This window comes from Sebastes umbrosus, chromosome 14, assembly GCF_015220745.1.
Source record: "Sebastes umbrosus isolate fSebUmb1 chromosome 14, fSebUmb1.pri, whole genome shotgun sequence".
In the NCBI taxonomy this organism is placed as follows: Eukaryota; Metazoa; Chordata; class Actinopteri; order Perciformes; family Sebastidae; genus Sebastes; species Sebastes umbrosus.
In genome coordinates, this window is record NC_051282.1 from 13,020,004 (window position 1) to 13,033,704 (window position 13,701).

At 39.2% G+C, this 13,701-nt stretch overlaps 1 protein-coding gene across 2 annotated transcripts; it reads left to right on the forward strand.

Annotated features, from left to right (window-relative positions):
• Positions 1–7,716: 7,716 nt before the first annotated feature.
• Positions 7,717–12,540, forward strand: LOC119500975 (zinc finger protein Gfi-1b-like). Of its 2 annotated transcripts, none has more exons than XM_037791028.1 (6): positions 7,717–8,046; positions 8,832–9,119; positions 9,919–10,088; positions 11,745–11,888; positions 11,977–12,142; positions 12,220–12,540. In XM_037791028.1, the coding sequence occupies exons 1-6, from the start codon at positions 7,890–7,892 to the stop codon at positions 12,414–12,416; spliced, it is 1,122 nt and encodes a 373-aa protein (XP_037646956.1). In that variant the 5' UTR covers positions 7,717–7,889; the 3' UTR covers positions 12,417–12,540. The 2 variants fall into 2 exon arrangements, with proteins under 2 accessions (XP_037646956.1, XP_037646957.1); XM_037791029.1 differs by lacking the exon at positions 7,717–8,046 and adding an exon at positions 8,653–8,744.
• Positions 12,541–13,701: the final 1,161 nt, after the last annotated feature.

Consider the following 13,701-nt stretch of genomic DNA (forward strand, 5'->3'; position numbering starts at 1 on the left):
TGTTGTTGCAACTGGTTTATGCTAAACAATCTGAAACATCTAGAGGAAATGTTGACTGAGACCCTGACTGAAAAGACTAATAAATGTTAGTAGAAGCAAATGTTTGGCACCATCATCATATCAAATTGAATTTATTCTGATACAATACAGCTGTACTTTGTGTTTTGTGTTAATTAGCAAATGTTAGCATGCTAAACTAATTATGATGATCATGGTAAACAAACTGTACCTGCATACCTGGCAAACATATGTTAGCAATGTCATTGTTTGTTTGTTGTTTCAAAGCGCAACCAATGAGATAACAGCTGCAACTGTTGATGGAAAGTTCCTAGCTACACTTTTTGATGGCATAGTATACCTGTGCTGTGCTTTGCCTCTGCAAGGCTCTGTGCCCTACAGCACCTTGCGGTGAGTGAAGAGCAGATTTCCTTTCATTTGAAGGCAGCTTTACAGAGCTGCTAGCCTGGCTGTGGACTCTCTTTTTTTTGCAAACGTAGGCAGTGGCTGCCTTGGGTACCATGACACTTTGGTGTTCTCACACCCTCTTACCTCTCCGTAACCTTGCATTGTGATACAAATCTCAGAGAGTTGGCTGTGTGTGTGGGAGTGGGGATGCCCATCGGTTGACTGAATTTGAGAAGATGTTGTCATCCTCATTATCACCTCCATGACCGCCATATTCTTTCCTTACATGTTGTTGACAGATGTTTAGCAAGAATGGAACATATTAATGCCACGGATTTATTTTCATAGACCCCACTAGGTGACCACAAAAGGATTTTCCTCAGTAACTTCTTTGATGGAAAACACTACAATTGGTTTTAATCTGAATCTGAACTGATAGCAATTGATTGAAAAGAGTAGGAGGATGTTACAAGCCATAGAAAGAAAAAAATACCTCAGCAAATACTTGTTTCCTGTTCAGTGGGAGGCACAGTTCACAGTGTTGTGGCTTTTCTCTTGAACATGACCCTGTCATATGGTGTGATATTGAGAGTAGGCACAGTCCACAGTTCCCATGGCTATAGTAGATATAGATTTGTTTTTCATACATCATGTACTGCAAAGCAATTCCTCTTTTTTTTCTGTTATCCCTGCATCTCTATTATATTATATATGATTTACGTTTGTGAAGTCTTATTCCGAGTAAATTCTTACTTAACACATTTAACACATCTAGACCAGCATTAAAATCTCACTAAGCTCTCAGACTCCTTTCCTTCGCGTGACAAGGAAAAGAAAGACCTGCACCGTCTGTAACCTTTGCTCTTTTGCCGACCAAAGTGAGAGAAAGTTGAAAAGTTGTGAGGAAATGAGTGTAAAAATGGGTGGGTGGGGGCAAACTGGTGACAGCAAGATAGAGAAGCAGTTGGCCGTGAGAAAGTGGCACTGCACTTCTTTCGTCCTCAGACTGAAACCTCTGTAAACCACCAGCCACAGCAGCAACACAGATAAACACCAAAGAGCAGAGACTGCGGCCTGACAATCTGACGCTTTTCTTTCTGTGATCATTTGCTATAATGATGTCATTTAATGTACAACCAAACACCTACACTGTTTTCATGAGTGGCATATTGAGAAAATACACAAATGGGTACACAAATATCAGTCACCTAGATGTTGCTCACTTGGCATCAATAATATTTGATAAAAATCACTTCAAATGAATTCATTATCTTTTCATTTATCCCTTCAATTTCTACTGATTACATTTGCAGTGCAATGTGTATGTGTCATTACTGCAAGATGTTTGTTACATGTATTAATATTTGTTATTGTTTGGACTATCGGTTAACTGTAAACCTGTCTGAATGTAAATATATGATACAGCAATTTATCATGCAATAAACAACTACTATGCTTCTATGCTGTGATGGTATCTGTATACACGTGTGCATATTGTTTTTCTCAGTAGTTGCCATGTTAAACCTACTTTGGTCAGTATTATTGGGCTTCGCCCTGTCCAGCAAAACTCTTCCCAGCATGCATCATGCATGCATGTTCTGCAGTCATGTTTATATTTTAAATCATGTTCTACTTTGCAATTATGCCTTGTAATAAGATCTCGTGTCATTGGGGGGCACGCCCTCAACCAAAGCTAGTTAGAGCGGAGCTGAAGCGGAGTCCGAAAAGTTAGGTTCGGTTGACCAATCACAACACTGGGCCAGCTGACCAATCAGAGCAGACTGGGCTTTAATTTTGTTAAAACGCAGTAGAACAAGTAACAGAAGAGTCACATGACTCAGTAATTCTATCTATCTAAAGTTCACTAACATTAGCTAACTTTAGCCACCCTAAGCTACTGGTCATACCAGACCAAACAAGGTTGTAGCAGCAAAACCCCAGCGTGTATTTAATTGAGCAAGGTTCCATTTTATTAAACTTTTATTTTTTTAAGATGAATAATGTTTTCTCTCTTCTTTCAAAAGTGACAAAGTCTCACTTTCATGTGTAAAATTGACCTCTTTAAAGAGATAGGGTTGTAAGACACCAGTTTAATGTTGTTTGGATTACTGATTTAAAAAGTTAAATGGAACATGCCAGTATTTGTTTATGTGGTGTTGGAACTAAAAATAAACCTTGCACCCTATAGTTAATATAGTTAGTGTTGGAAATAATTGAAAATTATTTTATGGGAGGATTTCTTAAATGTTACAGAAAGGAAATATAGTAAATTATAATTTATTTATTTATTTATGTATATATTCAACAAATCAGGTAAGTCATATCACACATATATCACATTCCTCCCACGTAGGCTAATTACCATACATAGTCAGATTTTAAAACCTCCTAACATGGTAAGTGAACATCAGAAACAAAGCAATAGGAAAATGAACTTTAGACTTCAGTCGCACTCCCTTCTCCCCCTCCTCCTCCTCCCCGAGTTTCAGGTTCCTAGAAAGGCAGTTTTCTGTCACCACCAGGGGAACAAGAAGCCCCCGAACTCCCTAAAACAAATGAGGCAGAAACCCACCGAACCCACCAGCCCGTCTCGGCTCCCTGCGCTACTCTCGTCTGCTCTCCCTGACAGCCCCTGGGAGAAGGTTGCCAGCCCCCCACCACATCAACCGCAGTGCTCTGACATGCCTCTCTTCATGCACATCAAGGCAAACTCAGCTCCATTTTGCGCTGCTGACACCAGGAGTCAAATGAGATGTTTGCAAAAATACAGCCACATTGAGAAATGTTTTGGTTTCAGTTCATATGTGTGGCCCTGGATGATTTGATTTCAATCTGAGGTCAGACTCAGACCTCATACTTAACATTGCTTGACAACAGATACGTATTTGCAAAATACTTTTTTTCACGAGTAAAGAAAACGGCTTTTTTTAGTGGTTGTTGAAGCAAGGTACAACCTGATCTCACGAGAAGGCATATAAATAACATTACAAGGACATTCCGCATGCCATGAGAACGCATTTTAGCCTTTTCATGAGTCATTCATACGCCTCTTTTCGCATATAATTTTTACGCTACGGAACAAAAATATGGTAACGTTTGCAGATAGGTTTAAGCAATAATATCACTCACTTAAGTTTAGGCAACAAAACCACTCACTTAAAGTGGCAGTAGGCAGTATATTTTCAGCATATTGTAATTCAAGTGTTCTGAGAGAAAACTAGACTTCTGCTCCTCCTCCGCCTGTTTTCAGGCTTTAAAAAATCTAGCCCGTGACAAGAGACTTTGACCAATCACAGGTCATTTCATTGAGAGAACATTCCTATTGGCTGTGCTCCGGTCATGTGACCGCAACTTGGCGTTCCTCCACCAGATTTCACAATGGCGGCAGCGTCACAAACTTTCTCATTTTACAGCTAAACAGTGCACTACAAGATGATTCTGAAAACATTTGAGGAGAGAAATAGGCATTAACATAACAAAATATTGATTCATATTTGATCAGCGTGGCCTAATTTGACCGTTTGACTGGAGTTCGCGAGTGATTGACAGCTGGCTCTAATAGACAGCAGAGGGACAGCAGACCTCAGATCAGGTCTTACTGCTACTTTTCCTCCGGTCTGTGAAATCTTGCAGATGCCATTAGGAGCACCGGAGGACACAGAGGCACATGATATTTTTCAGGTTACCTGTTTCATGTACTGCTGTCACGATATAGTGAACGTTTTGTAAAAATAACTTTTTTTTAATGATATTTGCTCCAATCTTGCCTACTTCAGCTTTAAGTTTAGGAAAAACATGATTGTTGGGCTTAAAATAAGTATGTAAACTAAGTAAAATACATACGGCAAACACGTCACAAACGTCACTAATGTATAACTTCAAAATAACTCAACAACACTTTGGGACACAAACGCCAGTCTTGAACACCGGTCTCTTGATTGAAATTCCTGTGTTTGTTGGACCCATCCATCTCACGTCCCACCCGCCATAAGCTGTCTTTCTCACTTTTTATTTTTTAACATCACTAACTCTGAGTGTAGCATATTTACGTGGTTGTGTTTACATTGCAGTCAATACAGACAACATGACATACAAACGTCACGCCAAAAGCAAGAACAGCGTTTTTATTGCACACAAAATAACTTGCGAATTACCGTGTCGTTCATACGCCATTTAGTGTGACCGGGCCGGTTTTGTTATTGTCTTATCAAGGAATAGTATCTTTATTGGTCAGAATTGTTTTATCAGGGATTTGTGTATTTGATGATATTATGCTACTGCAGTCCAGTGTCTGTAATTGGTTAGAATATTTATGTAGAAATTCTCTCAAAGGATTGTATTATTCAGTGTTGTTTATTTGGTTTATTCTTTTATTAGAATATTGTAACAAACACTAATAATTTGTTGAAATATTCACACACTCAAACAGTGACGTGACCAGTTTCATATTAAATCATATTTTTATGTAGTGGGCTGTATTTATTTTTATGGCTGCAAAATCTTCCAATCAGGAAAATGTTGGGTCGTCTTATATGACTTTCAGTAATAGTGTGAAATTGAAAGAAAGGTCATCTATGCCATGTGGAATCCTTGGTACTTTTTGTGAGTAAACTTGAAAGGAATAGCCTGCATTTTACCATCCCAATAAGACACATATGGTGATAAACGGGTAGTATTTCAGATTTTGAACAATCAAGAGCAACCAGAGATACAGCCAAAGCTACATACCGCATTAGATCATGGCCCTGACCCCGGAGGCTTTGTTAAGTAAAAGAGTATGTCATCTGCATATGGATTGATTTTGTGTTCTTTCCTTTAAAACAGACATGCTTGCCTGTGGATGATTGGTCCTGCAAGTGGCCCTGGGATCTAATTTGCATGAAGAGATTTTCTTGGTTCTTTCTTTTTGCATTATGTTCAGGTGTGTATGACTCAGAGCGAGCTGAGAAGTTTGTTGATTTCTGATCTGTCTGTATTTTGGTCCGTGTCTTCAATATGAGTGGTTATGGTATTTCCCTGCTCTGGTTTGGGTAATTATCCATTGTTTTTTCTACCAATTAAGCCCCATTTGAGTTGTGTTTTATGGTTATGTAGTGGTCGGGGTAATCACAATATAATTTATATTAAGTACTGAGTAACTTTTTATGGTTGATTTCTGAGAGTATGGTACAGCGAAACTTAATTTCTTTCTCCAATGTTTCTATTTTTTTATTTTCCTTTTTCTGTTTGGGAGGAATTCTTCTAGTGTTAGATGCAATATCATCTTAAGACTAAATGATTTCATTATTAACCATAACTAATTATGGTTAATAATAATATTATTAGGGTCTGGAAAAAGTGTTATGATTAATTAATAAATTATTAATTCATACATTTCCTGATGACTTGTAACTGGTGAGGAATTTTGAAGATGGTACATCACACATTTGTAAATGTTTTTGAAATGATAAAGGTATTTGTAATGAATATTTATCAAATCATTTACAAATAATGTTGGTAGAATCTAATAAATCACCCAGAGATTATTTGTAAAGGTTTTAAAAGCACACTGTGATGAGTGGTCTTCCTTTGAACACAGTTATTTGAATCTGTCATTACTTATGGGCCCATTGGTAGACTGTATTAGTGTATGTTTGCTTTCTGGCTGTATTGTCTGTTTCTGATCGTTGTTGGCAAAATCACACAGCTTGTTGGCTTGTTTTCTGTTGGGCGGGTAGGTGCTGTCCCAGGAAGTTAGCTGCTGCTAATGCTTTGTTCTGGTAAATGTGCTCAGGGGGTGATGCGCATATCTTGTTAGGAGGAAAAAGGAGGAACTTTGCATATTGTATTGACAGGCCACACAGCACGATGACTCAGTATGTCTTTTTGGCTCTTCTTTCTTTTGAGTGTTTAACTTTACACATTGTTCTTAAAGTGGCAGTAGACCTAAAGTTTTTGGCATCATTGGGCAAAGATTCCATGATAACCTTTCAACATATTGTAATTCAAGTGTTCTGAGAGAAAACTAGACTTCTGCACCTTCTCATGGCTCTGTTTTCAGGCTTTAAAAAAGGCCAATCACAGGTCATTTCAGAGAGAGAGCGTTCCTATTGGTTCAACGGAGGCAGCTGTCAATCACTTGTGAACTCTTAGTGTTAGTGTACTGTTTAGCTGTAAAATGAGAACCTTTGTTCCGGCTGGTGGGCGGTGCTTGGTATTTCTTCAACTGATCTCAACATGGCTGCCGGGTCACAAACTTTTGCCTTTTACAGCTAAACAGTACACTACAAGATGTTTCTGAAAACATTTGAGGAGAGAAATAGACATTACAGTAACAGAATATTGATTCATATTTGATCAGCGTTGCCTAGTTTGACTGTTTGGTTGGAATTCGCGAGTGATTGACAGCTGCTCAGAGACGGCAAGGCTCCAGCTCAGTGAAATCCTGCAGACGTCATTAGGAGCACCGGAGGACACAGAGGCACATGATTTTTTTCCGATTACCTGTCTCAAGCACTACTGTCAGGATATAGTAACCGTTTTATAAAAATAACTTTTTTAATCATATTTGCTCCAATTCTACCCCCTGTAGCTTTAAATGATCATAGCACAGTAAGCCCTTTTCATGCATTCTTTAAATATTAACAGATATTTTACTAATCATTAGTAAGTTCATATAACGTTAATATTTGCAATTACAGCTTTTTAAATGTTTTCATCACATAATTAATTAATGATTCATAATTTGTAAATTATTCATCATTCATTTACTAATGTCTATGAATGATTTGACAATGGTTAGTTAATCTTGATGAAGAGCTTATAAGTTACTTATAAATGTTCATTATTGTGAAGTGTTACCCTGAAATCTAACTCCAGATCTGACTTCTTTCCAAGCTGTCACTTTAAATAAGATTTCTGTAATGCAATTAAGTTCAGTGTCAAAAAGATTAGTCAGGCTATAGTTCAGGGCTCTAGACAAAGTTGGTGAAGAAAAAAATCTCCCTCCGCTCACATAAGGAACTGCGTGGGATGGCTGGGTACCACACACACATTCACACACACACACACACACATTCACAAACAAACAGACAGATAAAAAAAGAGTATAATGTGTAATTGGCACCTCAGTAGTAAAGGTCCACATGTTCACATGAGAGTGATGAGATATTCAAACTTTCCAAAGGATGCTCAGTGTATTTATGAGTCCACCCACATGATCAGTCATTGTAGTGTTAAATCCAGCAGTGACACGAGCATATTGGTCACACAGTAAATAAAGTTTCATCTTGACTTCGCTATCACGACACCTTTATTCACAGTGGGTCCCATACCTAAAGGGTACGGTCTACCAAAACTTTAGAGAAGACAGAAATGTTTTGACATTGCTTGTCAGAATAAGGGTAGCAACAGAGGTTAAAACCCAAAAAGTTATTGAAATGAGGAGTATATTTTAAAAGCAAATCGTTTTCAAATAACGTTTTTTAGGGCATTTTTCCCCTCCGATGCCTAAAGCCCCACAATCCTCAGCAGCTTTTCAAAATCAAATCAAATCTCTTTGTGTCATGTCATCAGTTGATGGGTGTGAGAAAGAGAAAAGAGGACGTTGCCAGCAACGAAGACACAAGAAACGCTCTCAACATTCAGCTGCGCAATACAGAGGTAAGATCAGCGATTCAGCTGGAATCTCACTGTTATAGGATTATTTTCAATTTATTACATTTTTTTAGACATGGCAAATTCAATGTACTGGCACACTATAATTTCTTCTGTGCAACTTCAAGGTTGTGATTATTTATGATATTATTTTATAGAATTATATGATAAGGTTACTAAATAAATTGTCTTTATTACAGTGGCTCATACAAAATCTCCATGAACATTTACTGGCAAAAAAAAGTTTGGGAAAATTAGTTTGCTAGTCTACGGTGTGGTTCTCTTGAGTTAGTTTTTCTTACAGGCTTTCCTCTTTCATTTTTTACCGTATGATCTCATATAACGTTAAAATCAACTAATACCAAAGCAGTTTTAAGAATTTATTTGCCATTTATTTGTTGATTTGTTATCATTATAAATTAATCAACTTGGAACTTGGAAAATATTCTTCATTGATTTGTTTAATTTTGGTAATAAAATTCCCAAATTTAGAATCATTCTGTTGTTCTAAATGTCTAAAAGCAGCTCAAATTGAAGTATAAAAATTGTACCACAGTTTCAGTTTAGAAGTTGGCAGACAACACCACAGTCAGGTTATTCTCAAGACCTGAAACCTTTGTGCAGGTGGTGGGCTGTATTTGCTAAGGAAACCTCAAGCCTTGGCATTGTAACTGAACATGCACCAGCAGGTGTGCGACATCTGAGTATGTGACATGAAAGAGCAGATTTTTCAGACACTTGCAGGTTTATTCTGCAGGATTTTTAACCTCGTCTCCCATCGACTCCCTCAGTCACCACCACTCAGTCTGCCATGCCGCGGTCGTTCCTCGTCAGGAGTAAAAGGACTCATCTACCTGGCCCATCTAAGGACTCCTACAGACAACACTCCCAGCCCCAAACAGACGCCCACCAACCTGTGCAGCATGCGCTGGGACAGAGCAGGAGGTCTCCTGAAAATGCTGTGCAGCCTTTGTCCCCCACGTTAGGGGTCAAAGACCTTCTGTCTAAAGCCTGCTCACCATGGGACGGGATGGCAGTCCGGTCTCACAGCGCCCCCACGGATGATCCTTGGCCTTCAGGTACCCAACACTTTCTCTGGCAGTGAAATTTGACTCTGTGAAATTATTATAAGACTACAGTGAGTAGAGATGTTCCGATATCGATTCAGATACCTGAACTTGCAGGTACCGATCCGATACCAGTGTGATAGATATAATATCTTCGTTGCTTTTGGGCAATCTTTGTGGAATTTATCTGGTCGTTGGAATTCGGTTTCCAACGTTTGCTTCTGCAGTTCGTCCTTTTTTTCCCCCTTTGCCGTGGTGAAGTTGTGTTCTTTTGCACGATGCGTCTTTAAATGTTTTATAAGATTGCTGGTGTTAAAAAATGGCAATAATAGTGCCACTCCTCGAAACGGAAGCATTACATACTGTACAAATCGATGGATTTTCCACTGAAATATTGCCAAATGGCTGACGTTTTCCTCGCTCTGACCACCGTTGCATTCTCCACTAGCACTGCACAGTTGTTGTTTGCTATCATCACATGACAAACTACCTGCAGAATTGATTTCCAATTAAACAAGTTGATTTTTTTCTGGGTTAATGAATTTATGGTATTGGATTGATGCATGGACTGGTGTACTTGCTGATACCCGATACCGTGTTCTTTGGATGGCATGTGGAAGTTATTGATCTCAGTCACAATTTAAAAAAATGACAAAAAAGACATTAGTTTTATAAAAGAAAGTGCAACTCAATATTCAGGTTTCATCTTTGTACACTCAAAGCCACAAAATGCAAAGCAAAGACCCTAAAAAAAGCTATAAATGATTCTAACTAAAGACATCATCATCATTCTTTCATATTCTATCAAAAGCCCCTGTGGAGAACAGAGACGCTCCTCTGCCGGTTTCGCCTTGGACGGTGGACAGACACCAGACATCTGACAGAGAGAGACAACTAGAGGGACTGGTCTTCATGTTACTCAACCACACGTCGCACACTGACCTCAAATCCCCTGTCAGCGAGTGTCCACTCTGTGAAAAGGTAGGAGGCCTCTGCATTGTGTGAATTTTCACGTCCTTATTATCTCCGTCCTCATCTGCTGTTATAATGAAAAAGAGGAAACCAGAGTGAATAACGATAAAAGTAACTGTCATGACACAGAACCTGGCAACATGTCAGAGGGTGACAGTCTGCACAGTATGACTGCAGTTCTTGTTGTTGTGGAGAGATTTTGTGAACAAAGTGGTCATTTCAAAATATATAATTGCCAGAGGAATGCACTGATCATAAATAGTGCACATGGAATTTGTATCTATGATTATATTTATGCCCAAAAAATAAATTGAATAGCCTACAGGTCACTGCACCTATTTGTAAACCTAATCTACAGAAGTTGAGGGATAGTTGTTTGCAAGTAAAAAAAATATTTGTAATGTGTCTTTACAGATCATTCAAACAAATCTCTTCCCACTGACATGACATCTCACCCCCTTTCTATAGCATCAAATAACTGATTAAAACCAAACTTAATAGAAACATCCATCAGCGTGGTAAGAACTACCTAAAATGAAAGAAACCAATTTTGGGGAAAATATATTTGATGTGTACTTTGACTTTTTAATTTGGCCCATGTCCCATCCACTAACATGGAGATTTATAACCTATACTGCAGCCAGCCACCAGGGGGCAATCGAGATGTTTTGGCTTCACTTTTGGGGAGCTGTCATGTCGTTAATCTTTATATACAATGCAGTCCATGATCCCAGCCTAGAAATAGTAATTAGTGAGCTTTAGGAGTTCTGGTAGGCAGATTTTGTCACTGTTGGAGAGAGCCATGCAAGCTGTTTTAGTGGAGCGGATAGTGGAAAAATCATGCAAATAGTGATACAAGCACCAAATTTGGCATGATGATTCCAGAGGGGACACTGAGCAAATATGAACGATTGGCCACTTGAAAATCCAAGATGGTGGCCATTTTTCACGATGGCCGCCAAATTGAGCTAATGGTTTCTCTCATAAAAATTCATCTACTTGGTCGATTTGAGTGATCTTGGTGTCAAATTATATGTTTTCTAGCACGCTGGATCTAATTTTGATAGTTTTAACAATTTTGAACTGCACTATGGCGGCCATTTTGTGTCTGTTTAGTGTCTGCTTCCTCATGAGAGCATTGGGTCACAGCATCCAGGGACTTCCTATTGTTGCTGATGGCTTTATCTCCTTGTGTCGCAATGACCGTGCAAGATAGTTCAACTTCACACACATTTTCTCGGCGGGAAAATTAAACAGCTGGGTCTCGATGCTTGATTCCCTTGCCGCCATATTGCAGTTAAAAATTGTCAAAACTATCAAAATTAGATCCAGCATGCTAGAAAACATATAATTTGACACCAAGATCACTCAAATCGACCAACTGGATGCATTTCTATGAGAGAAATCATTATCAGCAAGTCAATTTGGTGGCCATCTTTAAAAATGGCCACCATCTTGGATTTTCAAGTGGCCAATCGTTTATATTTGCTTAGTGACCCCTCGGCAATCATCATGCTTGTATCACTATTTGCACGATTTGACCGAAAAATTGACGTTATCCGCTCCACTATTTCACCATTTCCAGTCTTTATGCTAAGCTAAGCTGAGCAGCTGGAGACAGATTTGACAGTGGTATCATCCTTTCATTCTCTCTGTTTCCCTCAGTCTCTTTCAGAAGTCTTAATATCAGGAGGTGGCCTGCATCTTCACAACACCCTCTCTGTCCCATTGACAAGATCACCCACTGCCACCGACATGCCCCATATGCCCTTTGGCTTCAGAGCGATAAGCAGCTATGGTAGAACCAAGGTAAAGCACACAGTTAGAATAGAAACGCTTGACTCATCATGAGTTCTGAAGGAAACTTGGATTGTTTAACACGTGTTTGTGTATCCAGGAGCGTAGCTTTGGCTGCAAGGTGTGTGGAAAGGTGTTCAAGCGCTCGTCCACCCTGTCCACGCACCTCCTCATCCACTCCGACACGCGGCCCTACCCCTGCCAGTACTGCGGCAAGAGGTTCCACCAGAAGTCAGACATGAAGAAGCACACCTTCATACACACAGGTGTGTGAACACAACAGTACATTAACTATTCTGTGCTCAAACTCCCACTCTTAAACATCGTGTTCTTCCACCCGCAGGCGAGAAACCACACGTGTGCAAGGTGTGCGGTAAAGGATTCAGCCAAAGCTCCAACCTCATCACCCACAGCCGAAAGCACAGCAGCTACCGGCCGTTCAGCTGCCCCCGCTGTCAGCACAGCTTCCAGCGCAGGGTCGACCTGCAGCGCCACCGAGAGACACAGTGTGGCTATGGAGACATGTACACTCCAAACTGACTGGATCAAATGGCATTTGTAAATAATTTTCAATCATTCATATTTGTAAAAGTCAGAAGAATCGTTATGCCTTGCATGAGTAGAAATGGAATGAGAATATCAATAAAACTTGATTGATTAAGAACGTTATTGGTTTGTGTTTTTTAATTTAAAAACTCCATTGTTTGTGTTGTAGATTTGTGTGTTAAGCACAAAAACATGACGACGCATCCTTCAGGAAAACACGTTGCTAAAGGTCATTCATAAATGATAATTTGGGCTATTTTTCCCAGGATTTGCCAGGCAAGAGTGCTCTTAGAGGACCATCATCCAATCACGCTGTGTAATTTTCAGGAACTATCTTCCTCAGAAAGTTGTGTGGATGTGATTGTAGCCTAGTTTGTGTGCATGTGTGGGATTTTCCCATTACTGAATGAAGCATCCTTAATAACCCTGCAGCTGGGCTCCCAACAGAGATGATTGATGATGATACATGCATGTGCCTCGACTACTGAATCAACAGGCGGTCCATTTTGAAATTACTTTCTAAAAATGAAAGTTAAAAAAAAAAAAAAACTCAAAAACTCTCAGTACCATTTCTACAGCACATCCAGTAAATGTTACATTGAAATACTCCGATTTAAAGCTGCACTAATCAACATTTTCCTGTTAACATTGGATTGAAAGACTCAGGTTGTTCTTGTAGTTATACCTATGAAAAATAATACACTGTAATTCGTATAGCCCACAAAATCAATTTGTATGTAATCCACGTAATCAACTTCCGAAGTCATTTTAACCCAAACCTTAATCTTTTCCTAAACCTAACCAAGTTGTTTCCTGTGAAAATGGAAGTTTATTTTGAAAAGACTGTATGCGTGTAAGGAGCAGAAATTGACACGTGTTGCTGGATATTCATTGGAAGACGCACAAAACAATGAGGAATAACTCATCAATATATTTTTTAGAACTGTTGTTTTTGTCATGAGTACTTCCACACAGTACGCAAATATTACGCTGTGAAAAAGCGTTAATTTTTTTCTGGAATGATTTTCTAAGCTTTCGCACCGCGAGACATCAACCATCAAGTTGTACAGAACCGTTTGAGTTGCACCTATATTTATGCAACCACAAGGAGGCTCCGTAGTCTGAAGCAGGACAGCAAACTTTATTACTCCTTTTAGCCTTGACAAAGGCAGCTCAGACTTGATCCACTCCTTCTGTTCTTACCTTTCACAATAAAAGCCCAAAACATGTAATATTCACAGGCGAGTATGTGTTTTTATTCGTCATGCCCCCGGTGTGT